Genomic DNA, 25,994 nt, shown 5'->3' with positions numbered 1-25,994 from the left:
AATGCCTCCTCCATATCCAGATCTGAAATGGATCATACATTCATGTACATTTTTGCTATTTTCATATGTAAATAACCTCTATGACCTATGACAGTGACCTCATGACCCCAAAATCTAATCAGATCATCGTCCCTCCAATATACATAAGGGGCGCAATAGCTCAGTCGGTAGAGCAGTGGTCTTGTAATCCGGTGACCCGGTTCGAAACCAACGCGATGGGCTAGTGCCCTTTGGTAAGGCATTAATCCTCATTACCAGGTCCCTCGGAGAGGACCTAAAGCCGTCGGCCGTCTGGTTGCTTTCTTAGCAGTCAGGTAAAATAACCACCACCACCACCACAGCCAAGTTTGAAGTTGATCTATCCAATGGTTTGTACATTGTTAGAGAACGATAAAGGGACGGACGAACAACCAGAAAGCATAATGCTTCTGGCACCCACATTCATGATCAGTTGGCGGAAGCATACTTGCTTCAACAATGATCTCTTGAATAATTAGGAAACCAACATCAGTGGCGGATCCAGGGGTGGGCCGAAACGGCCGCGGCCCCCCCTATTGGCGAAGCAAAAAAAATTGAGAAGGAAAAAAGAGAAAGAAAAAAGAAGGAAAATAAAGGGGGAAAAAGGAGAAGATAAAAGAAAAGAGAACAAAAAAGTAAAGAAAAGAGAACAAAAAAGTAAAGAAAAGAGAGAGAGTTCAAAAAAGAGGAAAGAAAAAGAAGAGAGGAGCCGGGGAGAAAGAAAGACAACGAAATGGCACTAAAAAATAGTGACAGTAACGACGAATAAGGGAAAGACAAGGGGAAGGGGGTGCGTGAAGGAGGATGCATTGAGGGGAGGGGGGGGGGGGAAGGGGTGACTGGCCGTATTCTTATTCTTAGGTTATGCGAAACTGGGTCGAAATTATGCTTCTTTTCAAAACAATCTTAGCATGCTTGTTTATGTTAAGCCGGAGTGCATGAAAAGGTTAGTGTAGAAACACTTCTGAAAAGGCCGCGCCCGGCCCCTCCAAAGAACGGCAGAATGGTAATCTATAAATTATGGGGTCATTCTTGATGGCTTTGGAGTCGTTATTAAGGAGGGGGCCGGCCCTACTCAAATGGTAGTGACCGTAACGATGGATAAGGGAATAAGGAGGAAGGGATGCACATGCAGGCGCGTACGCAGGGGGGGGGGGGGGGGGGGGGGGGGGGGGGGGGGGGGGGGAGGGGGAGGGGAGGGGGAGGGGGGGGGGGGAGGGGGGGGGGGTCGAACCTCCCTCAAATTTTTGTCAAGTTGTCAAGTTGGTCCTGATGTGTATAATGCGTAGACCAGGGGTTCTCAAACTTTTTCTTTGACGGTCCAGAAGCGATTTCTATGAAAGCTGTAAGGTCCGAAATGACACTTGTTTACTGAAGATAATGAGGCTTGTTTTTGGTCTATATCTGATCCAAGGAGAATTGTTACAGTTTAAAAAAACAGAACCGCCAGTGCTTCCACTCGTTTAAATAGAGTTTCCTGAAAAAGAACACCCAATATCCTGGAATTTGAAAGAATTTTCTTAAAACTTTCAAAATGCCTCTTACTTGGATTTCTTATTTGGATGAATCGCTATGAGTCTCAACTCAGTAAGCATGACTGAGATTTGTAAAAGTTGTTTGTACAAAGAAGATTCGGGTGAATAGCAGTGCTTATTCAAACAAAATAATATTCGCATCAATTTGAATCACAATCATTATTTGTCGCTTAATCCCTTTTAATGACCTTGTTTTCTTTCTCGTTTGCAAGGGGAGAAGAAGATATGTCACGTTAAAGACATCATAAAGATCAGTGTTGTATGCGTATATATTATATACACAGGCCAGTAACAGCTATGTAGCTTGTAAATTTGTAAGAGGGAAAATGCTGATTGGAATGATAATGATGAAATAGCAAATAATTGAGGAGTATCATACATGTAGGTACCAATTCAATGAATATTTGTATAAAAAAGAGCCCCCGTCAGTACTAAAAGAGCCCCCGTGAGAAGGCTCACGGGGGCTCTTTTTTTTTGGGGGGGGGGGGAAGAGCCCCCGTGGACAAAAAATTAATTTGAGCCCTGGCTATGACGTTTTAATATATATCAATTATTGAGTAGGCTTATTTTGCTTTCTAATGGATCCATACAACATGGCAGAGCTTGAGGGGTCTGGCAGAGCCTTTTCAAGAGAGAAATTGTCTTTAGGAGAAAAAAGAGGTTATTTCTAAAAATGAAATGAAAGGGTTATTGACTTTCAAGAGAGAAAATTGTCTATAAAGCTATGGTCACAAATTAGAGCAGCGACCGACCGATCAGTAGCCTGCTCGGTCGCTGCTGGAATTAGGCATCGCCCAGCGATTAGTTCGGTGCCCGGGCGGCGACCGCCCAGGCACCGAGCGTATTTTGGGCGGCGAGTGAAAAGTGGGCAGGCGCCGCCCAAATTTTAACTCCGCGCTAAAACTTCAGCGGCGACCGAGCGATGCCCTAACAACGAGCGGTGACTGGCCGGTCGCCGCTCGGTGGCTGGGCAGCCGCCGGGCAGAATTGGTTGAAAAATCGCCGCTCGGCCCGCCGAGCAGGCTACTTTTGGGTAATGTGACCATAGCATAAGAGAGGAAGAGAGGTAGATCTCGGATATCATTTAAACCCCCAAATATTTTGGAGGGACTCTGATATCATTGAGCCCCCCCCCCCCCCCATATAATGGTGGGGCTCAGATATCATAAGCCCCCCCCTCAAGTGTTTTTGGTGGGGCTCGGATAAAATCACGGAGCCCCCCGATATTTGTGTGGGGCTCGGATAACATAACGGAGCCCCCCGATATTTTTGAGGGGCCCGGATATCATTGAACCACCCCCCCCCCCCCCCCAAAAAAAAAAAATATATATATATATATTTCAGCCGGGCTCGGTTATCATGAGCCCCCTCCCCAATATTTTGTTCGTGCTGATGAGTTTGGGAAGTGTATGCCGGAGATATTGACTTTGTAGCATTAACTCGGCAGCTAACAAGCCTCCAAGACGTGTGCGACGATGAGAGTAAACCTATCAAATATACATTAAAACAATCTGTGAGATTTTCAACAACAGTCCAATCTATCAGAGATCATTCTCAGAGGTGCACATCCTTCTTCTCATTTACCTTACAATCCCGGTTACAACGGCAACTTGCGAGAGAACATCTCGCTGTCTTGAAACGGATCAAAACTTCTCTGATAAGTACAATGACCCAAAGAAATCTCAACCAAAGCTTAATATTACACGAAATCTCGTAAAGATAAACTGAACTTGAAAACTATTGCCCAAACTTTGTTTCCAGGAATACAAGAAGACAGAACTTCTTTGGCACATTTGTCTGAGGCTGCATGAAAAGAAGAAAAGTCTGAAATTTTTCGCCGCGATGACATAGACGAGGAACAAAGAATTTATTTTCAGGTGCAAATTAAAGACAAAGACAAAGTGCCACATTTCCGTTTTCAAATATGTCCGATAATAGGCATGTGTGACAATAAAAGTTTTGTTTTTCACGTTCCTGGGGTATTATTTTTTCCAAAGGTGTTAAATGTGTGTTTTGTCATACTTAATAAAATAAACTGAATATTTTATAATTCAACGATTTCTTCAAGTAGGCCTACTTTTATTATTTCTTCAACTGCTTAAAAGTAAGGCTACAAATGCTTTGTTATTGTAGAGCTGTAGTGTGAACAGGCTACTTAGTAATTCACATGTATAGATTGGTGCACATCATTATGCTTGATCATCCTCTCCTATCTGTTTGTTTTCATTCCTCTGTTAGTCATCCTTTATTTGCTACCTATGATATTTGAATATTCATTATTTCCTTTTATTATATAAATGACCATGTAAATCCCTATATATGCAAAATAAACCCTGGAGGTTTAAAGTTGTAAAGCCCATGGCAGTTCAACACACACGCAATCATGAAATAAAGGTGTCTTCATCGAAGTGTCTCTGTAAGTTTAGAACCACGCCCTGTGCCTACCCGCTCAGGCCACTCTACATTCAGGGGCGTCGCTAAAGGGGGGGTGTGGGGTTGAAGTCGGTGGTATTTTTTATGTCGGTCGGCCAGCAATTTGTTCCCCTTAGAGCTGTGACTTTTTATCGGACAAAGAAACATTTTTGAAACTTCAGACAATGATTTAGAGTCGGTTCAATGAATCGTCTTCTTTTTCTAATAATTTAATGAAACGTCGAAGCTCCCGCGCTTCGCGCGAGAGGGGGAGAACTGAATTCAGACAATTAGGGTTAAGAGTAGAGAACGGTATACAACAAATTTTCTTCTTTCTATAATAATTTAATGAAACGTCTAAGCCTCCGCGCTTCGTGTGGGATGGGGAAACTGAATTCAGACAAGGATTAAGAGTCGAGAACGGTACAACAAATCGTCTTCTTTTCATAATAATTTAATGGAACGTCTAAGCTACTGCGCTTCGCGCGGGATGCCTTTCGCCCATCCCCTCCCCCACCTAGGGAGCGCTTTGCGCACTCTTTAAGTGATTCGCTTGCTCAATACCGCCCCTCCCTGAAATAAGATCCTAGCTACGCGCCTGCATTAAAATATATAGCTATGATGCTTATTAAGTTGACGAAATAATTTGTATATTGATGTCGTCGACGACAATGACCATTTGCGCATAACAATTTAGCCTTTGGCCCCGGGTTTATAGGGTTAAATTTGTAGATATTGGAACATTTAATTTTGTCGGTAATTAATTGGTGGCTTGTTTTGTTGGGAATCGTTGACCTCTATCCCCCCCCCCCCCCCCCCCCCCCACTGAAAAACGACTAGCGACGCCACTGACGACACATCAGGCCTATACTTGCGTTTTGTGAGAGGCTCAAGTATCCGGGCCAGCTATTTATAGTTGAGTAAGTTTTGAAGAAAAACAAAAACGAGTACTCGCTCTCCAATCGTATTGGTTATTGGGGAATTTCGAATGTCATCACATATGTTTTTTTCCTTTTAATATAATAATTGTTTTGCGACTCAATTCAGGCCTGACTAAATATAAACTTTTTCGTAAGGCAACAGACAAGTAATTTAGTCATATACCTGATTAACATTTGAAGATTTCCTACACTAGTGCCTGGCCGTGCGTGTTCCATATTTGAACACTAAGTTGCACCTGAAATTGCAACATGTGCATTATAAGCTCCAAACGCTTTCTTTCAAACAAATACACCAACAAAAAATCCCCAAAGCTTGAATGCATACTATTTCACAAGATGTAATTAAACAATATGAATTATATTAATGATACACTGACATGTACATGCAAATGCATGATAATTTTTGCGCTTCTTGCTCCCAGCAAGATAGTTTCCTTCTACATTTAATTTTGTTGCTGTTATGAGTTTATGAGTTTATATTCATATTTTTGTTATCAAACAAGAATAACTAAATGAATATATAAATACATTTGTACAATGATAATTATAAAATGATGATAGAAGAACCAATGAAAATCGCAACTGATCTTCCCTAATTCCTTTTCTTTTCTTCCTCTTTGTTTTCTGTCCCTTTCTCTCCTCTTTCCCTTTCACTTCCCTTACTTCTCTCTCTCTCTCTCTCTCTCATTCAAGTTTGCTGAGGGTGGCAGGGGCCCTTCGCCCCTCCCCCCGATCCACGCAATTTTGGTGGGATTAATCGCAACTGATCTCTGCTTCTTTTCACCCTTTTCTTTTCTTCTTCCTCTTTTGTGTTTCATTTTAGCTCTCCTCTTTCCCTTTCCCTTCTTTCTCTCTTATTTTTTGGCGGGGAGGGGTGGGATGGTCGGGGAGGGGAGGGGAGGGGAGGGGGCAGAGACAAAGGCCTTTCTCCGCGATCCACATCTTGTTTGCAGAAAAATTGCAACTGATATTCCTTCTTTTCTTTTCCTCTTTTGTTTCTTTCCCTTTCCTTCCTTCTCTCTTGTTTTGCGCGGGGGGGGGGGGGGGGCAACAGCATGGGCGGCAAGGCTCTTCCGGCCCACCAATCTCCTTCTTTTCGCTTTTTTCTTTTCTTCTTCTTTTTCTCTTATTTCCCTTTCCCTTCTTTTCTTCCTTCTCTCTCTCTCTCTTTGCTAAGGGGGGGGGGGGGGGGAGGGGTATAAATCGGGACAAATTGCAACTGATCTCCCCTACCTTTCTTCTTCCTCTTTTTTCCCCCTTTCCCTTCCCTTACTTCTCTCTCTCTCTCTCACACACATTTAAGTTTGCTGAGAGAGGCAGGAGCCTTTCGCCCCCTCCCCCCAATCCACACGATTTTGGTGGGATTAATCGCAACTGATCTCTGCTTCTTTTCACCCTTTTCTTTTCTTCTTCCTCTTTTGTGTTCCATTTTAGCTCTCCTCTTTCCCAACTGATATCCCTTCTTTTCTTTTCTTCTTTTCTTTTCTTACCCTTTCCTTCCTTCTCTCTTGTTTTGCGGGGGGGGGGGTGAGGCAACAGCATGGGCGGCAAGGCCCTTCCGCCCCCCGATCTCCTTCTTTTCCCCTTTTTCTTTTCTTCTTCCTTCCTCTTCTCTCTTCTTTCCCTTTCCCTTCTTTTTCTTCCTTCTCTCTCTCTCTCTCTTTGTTTGCCAGGGGAGGGCAGGCGAAGGCCTTTCGCCCCCGATCCACACCGCGTTGGTGGGAAAAATCACAATTGATCTCCCGTACCTTTCTTTTTTTCCCCTTTCCCTTCTCTTCCTTTCTCTCTCTTTTAAGTTTGCTGTAGAAGGGGGGGGGGGGACAAGGGCCATTTGCCCTCCCCCGATCCCCAACTTGTTGGCGGGAAAACTGCAACTGATATCCCCCTTCTTTTCTTTCTTTCCCTTTATCTCCTCTTTTCCCTTTTTTCTTTCCCTCCTCTTCCTTCTCTCTTTCTTTTTGCTTGGGGGGGGGGGCAACAACCTGGGAAGCAAAGCCCTTTCGGCGGCTCCCCGATCACTTTCTTTTCCCTTTTCTTTTCTTCTTCCTTTCCCTTTGTCTCTTCTTTCCCTTTCCCTTATTTTTCCTTCCTTCTTTCTCTATCTTTCTCTCTCTCTCTCTCTCTCTCTCTCTCTTTTGCTGAGGGGAGGGGGGAGGGGGTGGCAAAGGCCTTTCGCCCCCGATCTCCTTCTTTTCCCCCTTTTCTTTTCTTCTTCCTCTTCTTCCTTTCCCTTACTCTCCGCTTTACCTTCTCTCTCTCTCTGACTCTCTCTCTCTCTCTCTCTCTTCATTTTTTGTTGGCGGTTTGGGGTCAAGACCCTCTCGCCCCGCGCCCCCCCCCCCCTCCCCCATGGACCCGCGCCGGGAAGACCTGTAGTGTAGTCCCTAGCTAGCTGGCAAAGCTGAATATGGGTTATCCAGTCGTTTCATTCATTAAGTATAATTATACTTGTATTAGTGGGGGCTGTTAGGGATATTTTGGTGCAGATTCTTCTAAAAGCACCAAATTTGCCCCAGAGGTAGATTATACCATACTATTATGATTTCTGCCAGACGCCAAGAAGGGCGCTCTCTGGGACTGCCATCTTGGGCAAATCCAAAATGGCCACTATCTGAGTTAAAGGTCAAGCGTAGTTCCAAAAGGAAAAGCGCTTGTATGATTATAGTTTATATATTTATAGGGTTTTGGGGGTCAGAGAATCTGATTTTGATGTTCTTTCATTGATTTGAGGTCTCCTTGGGGCTGCCTTACTCGTCATATTGGTCAAATCCAAAATGGCCGCCATCTGAGTTACAGGTCAAGTATAGTTATGAAAGGAAATGGGCTAGTATGATAAAAGTTGATGAATTCATGGGTTTTCGGGGTCGGATAATCTGATTATGATGTTCTTTTATCCATAAGCGAGTTCGTAATTGCACACTCCGCATGCGCCAAAATCGGGAACGAACTTTTACAAAGATTACATGAACATAAAGAGAGCTGAGAGAGGAACTGTAATTTGTTTTTGTGTGCTGGCCTTTCCTTTGTGAATGATCACATCTGACACATCAGTCACCGAAAATCATTTCTGAATGTCGGAATTGGTTCTTTATAGTAAACTTTACTTGAAATCTGGTCATCGGTAAAGTATTATCGGCATTATCGTGATCCAAGTCCCCAGGGACTCGACCTTTATGTCTAGACGTTGCATAATGCAATTCGTATTGGTATTTTATTCCATCTCAGAGTGATTATAGACGTTATTTTTTAAGGATAATAAAGATAAAGCTGTCTGGGTTTTTTAAATTGATATTTAAATTGCACTGCTCCTACTTTGTGCTTTGTTCACACTCTCCCTGTTCTATAAAGGGTGTTTTCTCTATTTGATCATCAACAGAAGCAAAATGCTAGGCCACGAACTTTTCGAAGCGTGACCAGATTCTAAGTATGCTTAAATGGGGGCATTGATGTATGTAGAAAAAACAGGACTAAGATCCCATGCAACGCTTCGAAATTTAAAAGAAGAATAAGAAAAATAAAGTTGAGATTTCACCTTTATGTCTAGACGTTGCAAAATGCAATTCGTTTGGGTATTTTAATTCCATCTCAGAGTGATTATTTCTTAAATGAAGTGAAAGGACTTTTGAAAATGAAATAGCCCTTTCAGTTTCATTTCTTTTAGAAATAAACTCTAATCCATCCTTTGATATTCAAACTGCACTACTCCTACTGTGTGCTTTTTTCACACTCTCCCTGATCTATAAAGACTGCTTTCTTTATTTGATCATCAACAGAAGCGAAAGGCTAGGCCACGTACTTTTCGAAGCGTGACCAGATTCCAAGTATGCTTAAATGGGGGCATTAATGTATGTAGAAAAAAAAAACAGGATTAAGATCCCATGCAACGCTTCGAAATTTAAAAGAAGAATAAGAAAAATAAAGTTGAGATTCACCTTTATGTCGAGACGTTGCATAATGCAATTCGTTTTGGTATTTTATTCCATCTCAGAGTGATTATAGAAGTTATTTTTTAAGGATAATAAAGATAAAGCTGTCCGGGTTTTTAAAGATAATGCGTCAAAACAAACCGAACAAGCTGTTTATTTCTTTATTCATGGTCTGTTTCTACTGTTTATCTATTTTAATTGCCAACCCTCGAAAACGAATTTAGTATGCATTTCACAAAGGAAGTTTGCATAGGAGAACTATATATATATATATATATATATATATATATATATATATTATATAACCCTACATGGTACATTAGGCGGACATCATAAAAATCCTAACCCTAACCCTAACCCTAACCCTAAAACCTAACCCTAAACCTAAACCTAACCCTAACCCTAACCCTAACCCTAACCCTAAACCTAAACCTAACCCTAACCCTAACCCTAACCCTAATCCTTACCCTAACCCTAACCCTAATGTCTACTTAATGACTCATTTTTCACTCCAAATGTCCCTCCAATGACGCCTTTAGTGAAATTACAGAGAGAGATATATAAACAAATTGGGCCTTCTATGAGAAATAAAACGTAAAAAACGTTAAGAGGACACCATATTGTCCTTCTAATGACAATGTCTACTTAATGACTCATTTTTTCACTCCAAATGTCCCTCTAATGACGCCTTTAGTAAAATATATGTATACATATATATATATATATATATATATATATATATATATACAAATTATTTATTGGGCTTATTTTGCTTTCTAATGGATCCGTACAATATGGCACAGCTTTAGGGGCCTGGAAGAGCCCCTACCAGGGGTTCCATGGCGGAGCCCCAGGATGCTCTCGAGTTTATTTGACTTTCAAGAGAAAGTGTCTCTAAGATATAAAGAGAGGTTATTTCTTCAATGAAGTGAAAGGACTCATGAAAATAAAATAGCCCTTTCATTTCATTTTAGAAATAAACTCTAATCCATCCCTTGATATTTAAATTGCACTGCTCCTACTTCGTGCTTTGTTCACACTCTCCTTGATCTATAAAGGGTGCTTTCTCTATTTGATCATCAACAGAAGCAAAATGCTAGGCCACGAACTTTTCGAAGCGTGACCAGATTCAAAGTATGCTTAAACGAGGGCATTGATGTATGTAGAAAAAAAGGATTAAGATCCCATGTAACGCTTCGAAATGTAAAGAAGAACGAGAAAACTAAAGTTGAGATTCGACCGTTATGTCTAGACGTTGCTTAATGCATTTCGTATTGGTATTATCTCCCGTCTGACAGTGATTAGAGACATTATTTATATGGATAATAAAGATAAAGCTGTCAGGGTCAGTGAATATAATGCTTCAAAACAAATCGAACAAGCTGTTTATTTCTTTATTCATGGTCTGTTTTTACTGTTTATCTTTTTTCCTTGCCAATCCTCGAAAACGAATGTATTATGCATTTCACAGAGGAAAGTTTGCATATTGATGAAACATATGGGCGCAGGCCAAGATTTAAACCCACTCAAGTGTGAATTTGGCGCATCTTCACTCATCTTCTTCAACTAGGAAATGGACTTCATTGTAGCCTTAGGACAGGATGGTGAAATAAAATTGATAAAGAACATCATAATCAGATTATCCGACCCCGGAAACCCCATGAATTCATCAACTTTTATCATACTGGTCCTTTTCCTTTTGAAACTACGCTTGACCTTTAACTCGGATGGCGGCCATTTTTTTTATTTGGCCAATATGGCCAGCATGACAGCCCCAAGGAGACCTGCAATATTGATACAAGCAACATCATAATCAGATTCTCTGACCCAGAAAACCCCCTTACTATATAATTTTTTTTAAATCATTTTAGCTCTTTTCCTTTTGGAACTACTATTGATCTGGAACTATCAAATGGCGGCCATTTTGGATTTGACCAATATTACCAGTATGACCCGAGGAGATCTCAAATCGATGAAAGAATATCATAATCAGATTCTCTGACCCCGAAAACCCCATAAATATATAAACTTTTATCATACTAGCCCATTTTCTTTCGTAACTACACTTGACCTGTAACTATCAGATGGCGGCCATTTTGGATTTGACCAATATGACCAGTATGGCAGCCCCAAGGAGATCTTAAATTGATGAAAGAATATCATAATCAGATTCTCTGACCCCAAAACCCCATAAATATATAAACTATTATCATACAACCGCTTTTCCTTTTGGAACTACGCTTGACCTTTAACTCAGATGGCGGCCATTTTGGATTTGCCCAATATGGCATACCCAGAGGGTACCCTTCTTGGCGTCCGGAAGAAATCATAAAAGTATGGTATAATCTACCTCTGGGCCAAATTTGGTGCTTTTAGAAGAATCTGCACCAAACAACCCCTATTTAGCCCTAACAGCCTCCATTATATTGACTATGTATATGTGTGGACTAGAGTACGGACATTCGGTGCGGCAGGCGGACTATTGGTGCGAGACCTCTTCCGCATGGATTGTCCGTCAGACATTTGAGGCGCGCACGGAATGTCCGACACGGACATTCTGCGCGGATAAAATCCGCACCGATCGTCCGCTCTCGATCGATCTCTAATAGTCGGACGATCGGTGCGGGTTACATTCTACGCGGTCACACCGGCCATACGTAAATGACAGTGATGGTAACGACGAATTAGGAGGAAGGGATGCATACGTGAACTACAAGCGTATTGGGGATGATCATACTATCATTTTAGAGTGTGCAATCTGGGTCAGAATCCAGCATAATATATTTATAAAAAAAGAGGTTCACATAAAAGCACTCATGATAAAGCCGCGCCCGGCCCCTACAACATCATTTTGGATTTTCAGAAGATGGGGCGGGTGGCAGGGGTAGGGGGCAAAGTTCGCCCCACTCTTCAAGTACCCCCCCCCCCCCCAAAGGGCCACTTTTACTTTGTAAAGAAGTGCCCCTTCCCCTTTTTAACTCGGATAAGCGCACATTTCATCAACACATGTGCCCCCTTTCCTATCTGAATAGGGCTATTTAGAAAAATGAGGCCCTTCATAAATAAAAAGTGTCCCTTTTCATCTCTGGTAAATGACCATTTTCATATATATGAAGTTAATTCGTTTCACTTCAGTGCGCTCTTCACCTCCGATAATTGCCCCTATTCGAATCTGAGAGATGCTCATTTTACTTTGAAAAGTACCCCTTCCCCTCCTGATAAGTACTCTTTTCATCTATGATGGGTGCCCATTTTCACCTTTGCTAACTGCCCTTTAATTTTGAATCGTGCCCCTTTTCCTTTCTATATAGGGACCTATCCCCTTTTCATAAATGCCCCTTTTCACCTCTGATAAATCAATTTCTGATGGATGCCCCTTTTCCGTCGACAAATGCCCATTTCCCATACTCATAAGTGCCCTATCTCATTTCTGGTGAGTGCCTCCTTTCAGGTGTAAGAAGTGCCCAGTTTGAACCTTTGATAATTACTCTTTGTACCTTGACACATGCCCATTTTCTTTTCTAATAAGTGTCTTTATCCCTTTCGATATGTGTCCCCTTAACCTCTCATCATCGGGGGGGGGGGGGGGGGCATGTGCCCCCTAACCTGCTCATCATTAGTCTTGCACCTAATTTAAAGCGACTAAGAGTAATTTCCCCTAAAGCTCGCTCGCTCGCTCGCATTTATAGATGATACAATTATATGTCACTTTAAAACAAATGTTTTTTTAGTCTTCCGTGATGCTTATAACCCCATCATGATTTTTTTTTTTTTTCCTCTTTATAAGATGTGATTTTTCACTCTACGACCTCACAGATCTTACATTTTTTCTCGCTCGCTTTGCTCGCTCGCAAAATGAATATTCAGACAATCACACTTAGCCGAAAGTGTGATGCTTAAGCAATAACTTGTATGATATATAAAGAAAAACAAATATTGAAATCGTCCCTGATAATGGGATCACAATGAAAGGGTATTATACCAATGCCTAAAAAAATGTATATTTTCGCTTTGAGATTTCACTTTGTAGGTGCCCTTTTTTGTTGGTGCTTTCCACTTTGGAAATAGCTCCTCCGCCCCTGCTTACGCATTAGCACCAGCGTTAATTTCACGCTTGCGCGCACAGGGTGTGTGTGTGTGTGTGTGGGTGTGTGTGGGGGGGGGTTCCTCTCTAGCTCTGAAGCTGATTTTTTTTTTTTACCTAGATTCGTGCGATTTGGTTAATACTTTTAGAGGGAGTCTGAGGGGTGATGTGCCCCCTCTGAAGCTGACATTTTTTTGGATTTTTGAAACTGGATTCGTGCGTTTTGGTTAACAATTTTTTGGGAGTCTGATTTGATTTCAAAATACCTGCAGTTAATGCGTGATGGTGTTGCAGCCTCTCTTTCCCGAAAATTTAAAAATTACCAATATGCATTTGTTATATCTTATCTCGTATATTTTGGTGACAATTAACACTTTTCACAACATACATAAGCTCAAATTTCCGCTCACTCGTCGCCAAATTATTAAACCAGGAAATAGATATTGGGGCAAGAGGCTTCAGCCCCCACTGATGGAAATGTCAAAAAAAAATTGCGCGCGAGCATAACTTGAAAATGGGGAATGTTGATATCGGACAAGAGATGTGACGTGAGCATGTCCCCTTTCCAAAATAATTGTAGGTACCAATACACTATTAAAGTACAGTGCTTCTTATATGACCTTGTCAGTATTGGTAAGTTTATATAACGGTCTGCGCGAATTTCGAATTTCCGGCCCCCCCCCCCCTATTGGAAAATCCTGGATCCGCGCCTGAACATGTCTAGCTATTATTATTATTATTATCATAGTATCATACATAGAGCAAAATGGCTTTATAAAGATATAAATCTGATATCTCTAACTCCCATAGGCTTAATACAGTGACCACCCAGCTCCCTTAGCCAATGGGTAAAGATTCTGTGTTGCTTAGAATGGACCAAAATCTAGTTGGAACTATCAACTTTCTCTAATCAAAAACTCTCTGAAGTATTATGGTTTGTTTTTTTATCTATGTGGTATTTCTAAAGATGAAAATATTCTAATACGTGTCTACTTTAGTCAAGGTGCTCTGGCTCACGCTAGAGTAACGGTCAGAGTCAGTTGCAGTTGAGTGACCGTCTTGTCCGTTCTGGACCATACCACTGAGAACGGTTCATGTTCGGTCTACTACGCACTACTACGCACTACTACGCTCTACTAAGTACTACTACGCTCTACTACGGCAGTATTGCGGTCCAGAATGGTCACTTAACCGTCGTTGACCAACATGACTAACACCAGACCGATGCTCTAGTGTGAGAGCACCTTTACAAATTCACCAAACAAGCAACTTACTATTTCTCTGAAACGCAAGCCTTTCCTTCTTGGCTTGTTGACCGCTTGTTGTACTTCTGTTCTTAAAATGTCCTCCTCCTCGCTATCCAGGAGTTTTCGCTTCCTCTGAAGAAAAAAATGATGCAAGAAATCTCCATGGTAAAATGTGATCATTGATACATGTAGATATGAAGGCTTGATGAAAATGATCCTCAAGTTGCTAATTTTATGGCTTCTAGTTTATGTATACAACAAGAGCAACCAAATTTTATCAATTTCAACTCCTTCAGTGATCATTATACAGAAACCTAATTCTACTCACACAATTGGGGATACTTTGATTGAAGAAGAACTATATTAAATTTCAAAACTTAAGGCCCGGTCACACATAGGGAACGCATGGGGGACGCATGGCCAGCACAATGGAAATTTGCAATATTGTGGTTCACTAGGTGTGCGTCATCATTCGTTACTCGTTCCTCGAGCCCGCTGGACCAACGCTATGCATTCGTCGTCATTCGCTGTGTGCGTCAGGATATTTTGAGCATGCTCAAAAGTGTGCGCGGAGCTCGAGGCATGATTGTACACGCCAAAAGGATGCCAGACATGCGCGGAGCGCGCTAGACCAACGCCAGACACATGCGGAGCACACGCCCTGTATACGCCCAGTGCGCTAGCAACACGCTTTGCATTTTAAATCCTTTAAAAGCCGGGCTCACGACTGAGGGTGGATGCTTCTTCTAAGGTCAAGTCACTTCACAACTTTTTCCGATTTTTAATGCGCCGGTCGTACGTCGTCTATGTGTGACCGGGCCGTAACTCTAGGTTAAGTTTTTGATGTTGAGGCTGCTGTCGCCGCTGTCACCGGAAAAGCGGCACCTATGTCCCGCTTTTTGCTACGCAGGCGAAAAAAAACACAACTGGAATATAAAAATGTGTGGCACATGTGTTTTCATACAATTACAACAATGTCAGAATAAATATAAGAACTTTCATTATTGCTTTTGGACAAATATTGTAAATGGGCTGTAACATTCTTTACCTTTGTAGGTCTCTCTTCTACGCTACTGCATGCACCTTCTCCCGGAACATCCTGTAAGAAGAAAACATAATTTTCCTAAATCATGATACTACAAATATAATTTTATAAATGTAATGCTTCCTGGGAGAAATTTCAATTTCAATTATTTTAAACATATTTGTGGCTTACACCCAGTAAATAAGATCGATTCATCGATCTGTATTGAAAACAAGTCAGAAAAAATCTTTGAACCAGCACATCTACTGCTTGCCAGGCAGCAGGCAACTCTACCACCAGGCCATCACTGGTCCATGGCAGAGTCACAATGAACCAGAAACAAATACCCAAGTTCTCCTGATTTATTCTGACTTATTAATATTCATTAGTCCGTCATAGGACAATAACTTTATAAATGTAATGCTTCCGGCGAGAAATTTCAATTTCATTTATTTAAACATATTTGTGGTTTACACCCAGTAAATAAGATTGATCGATCGATCTGTATTGAAAAACAAGTCAGAAAAAATCTTGGAACCAGCGGGACTTGAACCTGCACATCTACTGCTTGCCAGGCAGCGACTCTACCACCAGGCCATCACTGGTCCATCTTATTTACTGGGTGTAAGCCACAAATATGTTTAAATAATTGAAATTACAAATATAATGTTGAAAACAAAATAATATGCCTAAAAATGAAACCAAATAAGAAATAAAAACGAGAAAACAAACCTAGCTTCCATACTCATTTTTGGATACCGGTATATCAATTTTTATCAAAGAAAATTAATATATCTAGATATTCATTTAATCTTTTTTTCAAGGCTGATTAATTTCAATTGAAACATCAAAAGAACACAATTTTTTTTAAAATAAGTCTCAGGCTAAGTCCTGTCATAAGATAAGTTCTGTAGTGTAGTGTTTTTGTAGTTTCAGGAACTGATGAAAGATCCTCTTTATCACCACCAGGCAATAGATTAAATAAAGGAGATTTTTTTTTATGTAACACGAATATGCTTCTGTTAAAGTGCATACCGTAATTAACGTTGTATAAACCGCCCTCGTGTATTAACCGCACCCTCTGTTTCGCCCTAAAAAAAAAAAAAAATTGCTGACTTTTTTTTTGCCAACTTAAAAAACAGTAGAAGACCTAGGATAGTACCTTGTGGTACGCCATGTAATAGAAGAAAAATTGGAGGAATTATTATTATAAACTACATATTGAAATCTATCAGAAAGATTACTTTCAAACCAAGATGACAGACAAATTTGAGTGTTGTTCTAGTTTCCGAGTGGTGAGTCAACACACCGATTACTGAGCTGGGAGACATTGCCAGGCATAGGGCCAGGTGGAGGGGCATAAATTAAAACTTTAAAAAAAAAAAAACGCACACCCGACTTTGTTTTTTTTTGGCGGCAAAAAGGTGCGGTTAATACACCGTAATTACGGTACAATAAGGGGGTTTCTTTCTCCTTTAAAAACATCCTGAATGACAGAAATTGTTTATTTAACATTATCACAACATTGATATATTGCTTTACAGTGTGTCCCATAAAAACGAAATTGAGAATTATCAATGTTTAATCATATCTTAATTACAATAATAAATAATAAATTTCACATATTTGAAAAGCTTAGTGCTTCTTCTTTTATTGTTTTTTGGAGATTAGGATATGATTAAACATTGGTAAATCCTGTGGGGTTTTTTTTTTTTGGGGGGGGGGGGGCACACTGTATAGTCATACCTTAATTGCATCCACCTGAGAATTTGATTGCTCTCTTTCGTTCTGCTTGCTGCATTCTCCAGAGGGAACCACATCATCCTTTTCAAAGAATACAACAAATGTTATCAACTTACCATAGTCTTATAATAGGTTTGTACTTAAATAACAAATTTTAAAGCCCATCTGCACCAGTTTGGCCAAGAGGGATTAGACCTCCCTGCATAGGCACAGGTGGTTATCTAATCATATCAGATCTCAATAAACATAAGATTAAGAAAAGAGGATGGGGGACCAATTACAGGCACCGATAAGGCACTGTTTGCTGTATAGAGGGCGCAAGTAGCTGTAAGTAGTGCAGTGGGGCTTAAGATATGATTTAACATTGGTAAATCTTTTTTTTTTTTGGGGGGGGGCATACTGTATATTCATAATACCTTAACTGCATCCATCTGAGAATTTGATGCCTCTCTTTCCTTCTGCTTGCTGCATTCTCCAGAGGGAACCACATCATCCTTTTCAAAGAATACAAAAATGTTATTAACTTACCATATATTCTTATGATACATTTGTAGTTGAACACTAACTTTTAATAGAATGCTTACTGGTTCAAACTGCTTTGAAAATTAGCCTCTGCACTTTATTATTCATACTTGGATTAGCTTTTACTAAACTAGACATAGTCTATGTTGATAGACACAACAATTAGATTTCCGGTAAACCTTTTCTTTTTGTTCTTTTTTGCCTTTTTTGCGCCCCCTGAAAGTGGCTTCCAAGGCGTCACCCCTTGCCCCCTCCCCCAAAGATACGCCACTGCATGTAGCCTACTGCGCTCATCGTGGAGTGTCCCAAATTTCATTTTCGAAATCTGGTCATCCTGTCAAAATTGGTTAGCTAGGCAGGAAATCTTTCAGCATACCTACATTTATTCTGGGGGTCAGGCCTCCTTTGAGCAGCTTTGAAAATGCCATCTCGCACATTTTCTTTAACTGCCTACAATGTTGAGTAGATGAAGATTCCCCATAGGTAGTGTCAGAGGCAAGATTAATAAATGAGCGGTACCTGCTGAGCAGGTCATTGGTCTCAAAATCTGCTGCATCTGTTCCTAGCTGATGAGCTTCATCCAGTTCTACACCTGGGCCCTGTTTTACAAAGCCTTTTTTCAATGACAAATAACAAAATTTAGTGACAAATCTGCTGATAACCAATCAGAAGCAAGGATTTCAGTAGCTTATAACAAAACTGTCTTTGTCACTGATGACAAGTTTTGTGAAACGCCCCCCTGTACCATGATATAGCAAGATATACGTATACATGGACATAGACTACATCTCATTAGTCTAGAACAATCATTCAACATCCTACCACTAGCTTAATTCCAAATCAATTTAAGATGGATATGAAACCTTACAGGCTAGTTTATTTTGACTTTATGGCAGAGAACTGGGATTCCAGGGAGGTGGAAAGTTTACGGTCCAGAGCAAATAAAAATGGACCATGTCTTTTTAGGGTTAGGCAACAGCAAGACCGAATGTAACAACATATCAATAAAGGATTACCTTGTTTCATTCTCTTATGGATTTCCTTTGCTTCATTGGCCTCAAGTCCATGTTTGGATTTGAGGTGGTTCTGTAATGAAGTATAATGTTTTCCTTCACACAACGGACAGTCTTCTCTCTTGCTTTGCTTTCTACCGGTACTTGGATTCTCAATCATCGCTCTTCTTCTAATTGGGATTCTGTGGAAAAAGAATATGTGAAACATTAAATAAATCATACAATAAATCTAAGTATCATAGCAGCATAGCTGTCCTGCCTTAAAATGTGTGTAATTCTGAATGTTCTCATAAAGCACAAACAAAAGGATCATAATTATGATTACAATATCATGACAAATTTCTTATACAGCACAAATAAAATTGTCTCTTTATCATGATATTGAACCAATTCATAATTCAATTTCAATTCATAATTCTTGACCAAAAATGGACATTCACCAATTTTTTTATACTGTTACTTTTGTGTGATTTTAGACCTCCACAACGTTCTAATTCTCAATCTAATCAACAAATTCTCTTACAATTGATCGATTCTGTAATTATCCGTATTGATTTTTTAACAGGCATATTAATAATGCTCTCACATGGTCACAAATTACAATCACAAAAAATGTTAATAAAAATGCAAAACATTATGTATTATTACACCTACATGTATCTTCAGAATATACAAAGTACCTGCTCTTGAAATAAGAATTTGTTTACCTGCCACGTGCAGCCAATATATATTTCTGCCTTTCCTCCTTCGACAGCTTGTGTGTCCTTTCAAGATGTTTTGACATGTCATCAGTAGATGCAGAACATATTTCACAGTGCCTTGTAATTCGGAACCGTTTTCCCTATTAGGTAAAGAATAAACGGAAGGAAATGTGAAATTTGTAGAGTATACAATTCAGATATTGAATTGTAAGTTATTGTTTAAGTAATTTAATTGGACATTAATCATGATATGCGATTGCAACTGACCCTGGCCAATTCTAATAATCATTTTAACAATAGAAGTAATTTTAAGGCTCTGTGATAATAAATAAAATCAAAATCATAACTCGTATATTCATTAGTCTGAGATAACCATAAAATTATGCTTAGTAAATAAGTTTTTAAACAGATACATATCAGTTTGTAAACTGTATTTCCTGGTTTGCAAAAAATCACTTTAATGACATGCTTTACAATAGTGAAAGCTACAAATGCTTAAGCAAATGAATGTAGGCCTACAGGTGGATGCTTTTAAAAAGACAAAGAGAGTACCAAATACAAATAATAAACTCCAAACATAATTTACCCTTTTTCCTGATGCTGGAAGCTGATTTTTGTCTACCACTTTGTTTCACATCCGCTTCTTTTGAACCGCCATCAGAAGTAAACAGCTCTACAGGAGCATCAATGTCATTTTTTGGATCCAATTCTTCTGTTTCTCTTTCATCTAAAGATTTACTTGTCTCCACAGTTTCTACAGGATGCAACTTCTCATCCTTAGATTTATGATTACGGATTTCCTTCGCTTCATTGGTCTCATCTCCTTGTTTGGATTTTAGGGGGTTTAGTAATGAAGTATAATGTTTCTGCCTTTCCTCCTTCGACAGTTTATGTGTCCTTGCAAGATGCTTTGACATGTCATCAGTAGATGCAGAACATATTTCACAGCGACTTGTAGTTCTGAGCTGTTTCTCTACTAGGTGTAGGATAAAATAAAAACTTTTAACAGAAGAAAAATTGAAATTTGTAGGGTATACATTTCAGATAAGGCATGAAAAATTGTAATATGCGATTTAAGTTATTCTGGGAATGTAGCAGACACACACTCATTTAAATAATACACTTGTACATCAATAATAATAATAATAATAGTTCAGTTCTTGTATAGCGCATAATACGTCATGAAATAACATCTCTATGCGCTTCCAAAGAGCTTTGGACTTTATTACCCTAGCTTTAGCTCCGGCAGCCTTATCAGCGCACAGTGCATTTCAAGGAATAATCCTACCAGGTACCCATTTACCTCACCTGGGTTGAGTGTGGCAAATGTAGATCAATTAATGTCTTGCCAAAGGACAATAGTGCCGCGGCGGGACTCGAACCGTATCAATCCCATATCAATCATGATATGGGATTGAAACTTACCCTGGCCAATTATTTTAATCATTTAAACTGGAGAAGTCGTTTTAAGACTCTGAAATAATAAATAAAATCAAAAGTATAACTTATTTATTCATTATTCTGAGATGACCATGAGAAAAATCTCAACACATCTTCTGCTCAGTAAATAAGATCTTGGATTTAACTCATGCTGTAATTATAATTATAAACCTTTAGGTCAGTCAGGAACCCATGACTTTTACACGACGATCGCCTGTCTAATTATTATCAAGATATTTATGATTAAAAATCAAAATCAATTCCCCCCCCCCCTAACAGTTTTCATGACACTACAATCTATTGGGGAAAACGAGTATGATAAAAACTGGTCACTCAAAGATGTTTACTGTTTAATGGCACTTCATGATCATTTTGAAGTGCAATTTTTTCTTTAGGGTTTCAATATTACACCATACCACAGACACTGATAACATGTAGGGCCTTGCATCTCAGATATAACATTGTTAGACGATGCCTTTAAGCAACAGCAAGACAGAATGTAACAACAGATCAATAAAGGATTACCTTGTTTCATTCTCTTACGGATTTCCTTTGCTTCATTGGCCTCAAGTCCATGTTTGGTTTCAAGGTGGTTTTGTAATGAAGTATAATGTTTTCCTTCACACAACGGACAGTTTTCTCTCTTGCTTTGCTTTCTACCGGAACTTGGATTCTCAATCATTGCTCTTCTTCTAATGGGGACTCTGTGGAAAAAGAATATGTAAAACATTTAATAAATCATACAATAAATCTAAGTATCATAGCAGCATAGCTGTCCTGCCTTAAAATGTGTGTAATTCTGAATGTTCTCATCAAGCACAAACAAAAGGATCATAATTATGATTACAATATCATGACAAATTTCTTATACAGCACAAATAAAATGATGTCTTTATCATGATATTGAACCAATTCATCCTTCATAATTCTTGACCAAAATGCATATATACCTGTAGGTCAACATTCACCCATTTTTTATACTGTTACTTTTGTGTGATTTTCGACTAGCACAACAGTCTAGTTCTCAATCTAATCAACAAATTCTCTTACAATTGATGGATTCAATAATTATCCATACTAAAGTTATATTAATAATGCTCTCACACGGTCACAAATTACAATCACAAAAAATATCAATAAAAAATGCAAAACATTATGTATTATTACCCGTATCAGACATCTGAGCTGGTCATTTAGAAAACCGTATTGCCCTAGTTTTCACTAGCAGTGGGAACGGAGGGGTATATTCTTTGTATTTTCCTTGGTCTCCCTGCGCGTATTGACTTTGCGTGTGTAGAGACGAGTGAAAATATACCTTGGTATTTTCCACGGTCTTGTATCCGGGCATCTTGTATTGACCGTGAAGCATTTTCATTGCGCATCTATTATGCGTACGAGAACCTGCGCACTTTGCGCGCACTCCATTGTGACGTAATAATCACACCAAATACACACTGTTTGCAGTGTATCGAAAATTTTGTCAAGCACTGGATGCACAGTGTTGGTTTGACAAAGTTTGTTCAGTTCTTGAGATTGTCATGGTGGATTTCTGTATTTGCTCTAGATGTCTGATTTGGATAACAATAAAAATATTGACTGGCTTTACTTTCGGGGGATATCAGAAATATTGACCGCGCTAAGACCATATTGCCCTCGTCTTTCGACTCGGGGCAATATGATCTGAGCTTGGTCAATATTTCTGATATACCCCTCAAGGCCAGTCAATATTATATAATTATTACACATACATGTATCTTCAGAATACCAGCTCTTGAAATAAGATCACCCCCCTCCTCCTCCCCACCCCCCCCCCCCAAAAAAAAAATGTTTTACCTGCCACGTGCAGCCAATATATATTTCTGCCTTTCCTCCTTCGACAGCTTGTGTGTCCTTTCAAGATGCTTTGACATGTCATCAGTAGATGCAGAACATATTTCACAGTGCCTTGTAATTCTGAACCGTTTCCCTAGTAGGTAAAGGATAAATGGAAGGAAATATGAAATTTGTAGGGTATACAATTCAGATATTGAATTGTAAGTAATTGTTTAAGTAATTCAATTGGACATTAATCATGATATGCAATTGCAACTGACCTTGGCCAATTCTAATAATCATTTTAACAATAGAAGTCATTTTAAGGCTCTGTGATAATAAATAAAATCATAACTCGTATATTCATTAGTCTGAGATAACCATAAAATTATGCTCAGTAAATAAGATTTTAAACAGATACATATCAGTTTGTAAACTGTATTTCCTGGTTTGCAAAGACACTTTAATGACATGCTTTACAATAGTGAAAGCAACAAAGGCTTAAGCAATGGATATGCAGGTGGATGCTTGTTAAAAGATGAAGAGAGTACCAAATACAAATAATAAACTCCAAACATAATTTACCCTTATTCCTGACGCTGGAAGCTGATTTTTGGCTACCACTTTGTGTCACATCCGCTTCTTTTGAACCGTCATCAGAAGTAAACAGCTCTACAGGAGCATCAATGTCATTTTTTGGATCCCAATCTTCTGTTTCTCTTTCATCTAAAGATTTACTTGTCTCCACAGTATATACAGGATGCAACTTCTCATCCTTAGATTTATGATTACGGATTTCCTTCGCTTCATTGGTCTCATCTCCTTGTTTCGATTTTAGAGGGTTTAGTAATGAAGTATAATGCCTTTCCTCCTTCGACAGTTTATGTGTCCTTGCATAATGCTTTGACATGTCATCAGTAGATGCGGAACATATTTCACAGCGACTTGTAGTTCTGAACTGTTTCTCTAGTAGTGTAGGATAAAATAAAAACTTTTAACAGAAGGAAAATTGAAATTTGTAGGGTATACATTTCAGATAAGGCATGAAAAATTGTAATATGTGATTTAAGTAATTCTGGGAATGTAGCAGACACACACTCATTTAAATAATACACTTGTACATTAATCATGATATGGGATTAAAACTTACCCTGGCCAATTCTTTAAATCATTTAAACTGGAGAAGTCATTTTAAGACTCTGCAAAAATAAATAAAATCAAAAGTATAACTTATTTATTCATTATTCTGAGATGACCATGAGAAAAATCTCAACACGTCTTCTGCTCAGTAAATAAAATCTTGGATTTAGCTCATGCTGTATTATAATTATAAACCTTTAGGTCAGTCAGGAACCCCATGACTTTTACAAGCCGATCGCTGTCTGATTATCAAGATATTTATGATTAAAAATCCCAATCAATTTTTTTTTTTTCCTAACGGTTTTCATGACAATACAATCTATTGGGGAAAAACGAGTATGATAAAACCGGTCACTCAAAGATTTTTACTGTTTAATGACACTTCATGATCATTTTGAAGCGCAAATTTGTTTAGGGTTTCAATATTACACCATACCACAGACACTGATAACATGTAGGGCCTTGCATCTCAGATATAACATTGTTAAACGATGCCTTTAAGCAACAGCAAGACAGAATGTAACAACATATCAATAAAGGATTACCTTGTTTCATTCTCTTACGGATTTCCTTTGCTTCATTGGCCTCAAGTCCATGTTTGGATTTGAGGTGGTTCAGTAATGAAGTATAATGTTTTCCTTCGCACAATGGACAGTTTTTCTCTTTTGCTTTGCTTTTTACCGGAACTTGGATTCTCAATCATTGCTCTTCTTCTAATGGGGACTCTGTGGAAAAAGAATATGTAAAACATTAAATAAATCATACGATAAATCAAACTGTCATGCTTGAAAATGTGTGTGTTTCTGAATTTTCTCATGAAGCACAAACAAAAGGATCATAATTATGATTACAATATCATGACAAAATTTCTTATACAGTACAAATAAAATGATCTCTTTATCATGATATTGAACCAAATCATCCTTCATAATTCTTGACCAAAAATGCATACATGTAGGTGGACATTCCCCATTTTGGGTACTGTTACTTTTGTGTGATTTTAGACCTCCACAACGTTCTAATTCTTAATCTAATCAACAAATTCTCTTACAATTGATGGATTCTGTAATTATCCATTTTACAGTTATATTAATAATGCTCTCACATGATCACAAATTACAATCACAAAAAATGTCCAAAAAAATGCAAAACATTATGTATTATTACACCTACATGTATCTTCAGAATATACAAAGTACCTGCTCTTGAAATGAGAACACCCCCCTCCCCCCCCCCCTCAAAAAAAAATTACCTGCCACGTGCAGCCAATATATATTTCTGCCTTTCCTCCTTTGACAGTTTGTGTGTCCTTTCAAGATGCTTTGACATGTCATCAGTAGATGCAGAACATATTTCACAGTGCCTTGTAATTCGGAACCGTTTCCCTAGTAGGTAAAGGATAAACGGAAGGAAATATGAAATTTGTAGGGTATACAATTCAGATATTGAATTGTAAGTAATTGTTTAAGTAATTCAATTGGATATTAATCACACAGCTCTCTGCACTCTTCTCAAATAAGACACCACCCCCTCCCCCCTACACACAGGTGTAAACATATATCAGCTGGTGGTAAAAGGGTGTGGTGAAACCACATCACACAGCTCTCTGCACTCTTCTCAAATATGACAATCCTCCCCCTACACAAGAGTAATCATGTATCATCTGGTGGTAAAAGGTGTCGTGAACCCACATCACACAGCCTTCTGCACTCATCTCAATATGACACCCCCCCCCCCTTACACACAAATGTAATCATATTTCAGCTGGTGGTAAAAGGGTGTGGTGAACCCACATCACACAGCTCTATGCACTCACCTCAAACATGACAATCCCCCCCCCCCCTTACACACAAATGTAATTATATTTCAGCTGGTGGTAAAAGGGTGTACATGCACCCACATCACACAGCTCTCTGCACTCTTCTCAAATAAGACACCACCCCCCCCCCCCTACACACAGGTGTAAACATATATCAGCTGGTGGTAAAAGGGTGTGGTCAACCCACATCACACAGCTCTGCACTCTTTTCAAACATGACAACCCCCTCCCCCTTACACACAAAGTCATCATATATCAGCTGGTGGTAAAAGGGTGTACATGCACCCACATCACACAGCTCTCTGCACTCTTCTCAAATAAGACACCACCCCCCCCCCCTACACACAGGTGTAAACATATATCAGCTGGTGGTAAAAGGGTGTGGTGACCCACATCACACAGCTCTATGCACTCATCTCAAATGTGACAACCTTCCCACCGTACACACAGGTGTAATCTTATATCAGCTGGTGGTAAAAGGGTGAACATGCACCCACATCACACAGCCTTCTGCACTCATGTCAAATATGACACCCCCCCCCCCCCTTACACACAAATGTAATTATATTTCAGCTGGTGGTAAAAGGGTGTGGTGAAACAACATCACACAGCTCTCT

The 25,994-nt window shown here is 39.4% G+C and overlaps 1 protein-coding gene across 5 annotated transcripts in view; it reads right to left on the bottom strand.

Annotated features, from left to right (window-relative positions):
- Positions 1–25,994, bottom strand: part of LOC583635 (DNA ligase 1) — a 67,707-nt gene that overhangs the window by 414 nt on the left and 41,299 nt on the right. For 2 of the 5 annotated variants that reach the window (XM_030989593.1, XM_030989590.1), the window contains exons 6-12: positions 24,811–24,943; positions 21,132–21,310; positions 17,833–18,065; positions 17,347–17,424; positions 16,934–17,011; positions 15,212–15,262; positions 14,191–14,295 (exon numbers count right to left, since the gene is read on the bottom strand). In XM_030989593.1, coding sequence (XP_030845453.1) covers positions 14,191–14,295; positions 15,212–15,262; positions 16,934–17,011; positions 17,347–17,424; positions 17,833–18,065; positions 21,132–21,310; positions 24,811–24,943 — 857 coding nt within the window. Of the gene's footprint in view, positions 1–14,190; positions 14,296–15,211; positions 15,263–16,933; positions 17,012–17,345; positions 17,425–17,828; positions 18,066–18,468; positions 18,648–19,172; positions 19,307–19,752; positions 20,140–21,131; positions 21,311–24,810; positions 24,944–25,994 lie in introns of those variants that run through there. The other 3 variants (XM_030989591.1, XR_004064766.1, XM_030989592.1) reach the window with 3 other exon arrangements.

Source organism: Strongylocentrotus purpuratus, unplaced genomic scaffold (assembly GCF_000002235.5).
Source record: "Strongylocentrotus purpuratus isolate Spur 01 unplaced genomic scaffold, Spur_5.0 spur5_scaffold_18, whole genome shotgun sequence".
Taxonomy (NCBI): domain Eukaryota; kingdom Metazoa; phylum Echinodermata; class Echinoidea; order Camarodonta; family Strongylocentrotidae; genus Strongylocentrotus; species Strongylocentrotus purpuratus.
Note: the sequence above shows the minus strand (reverse complement) of the source record. Positions and strands in the feature narration are given on the sequence as shown.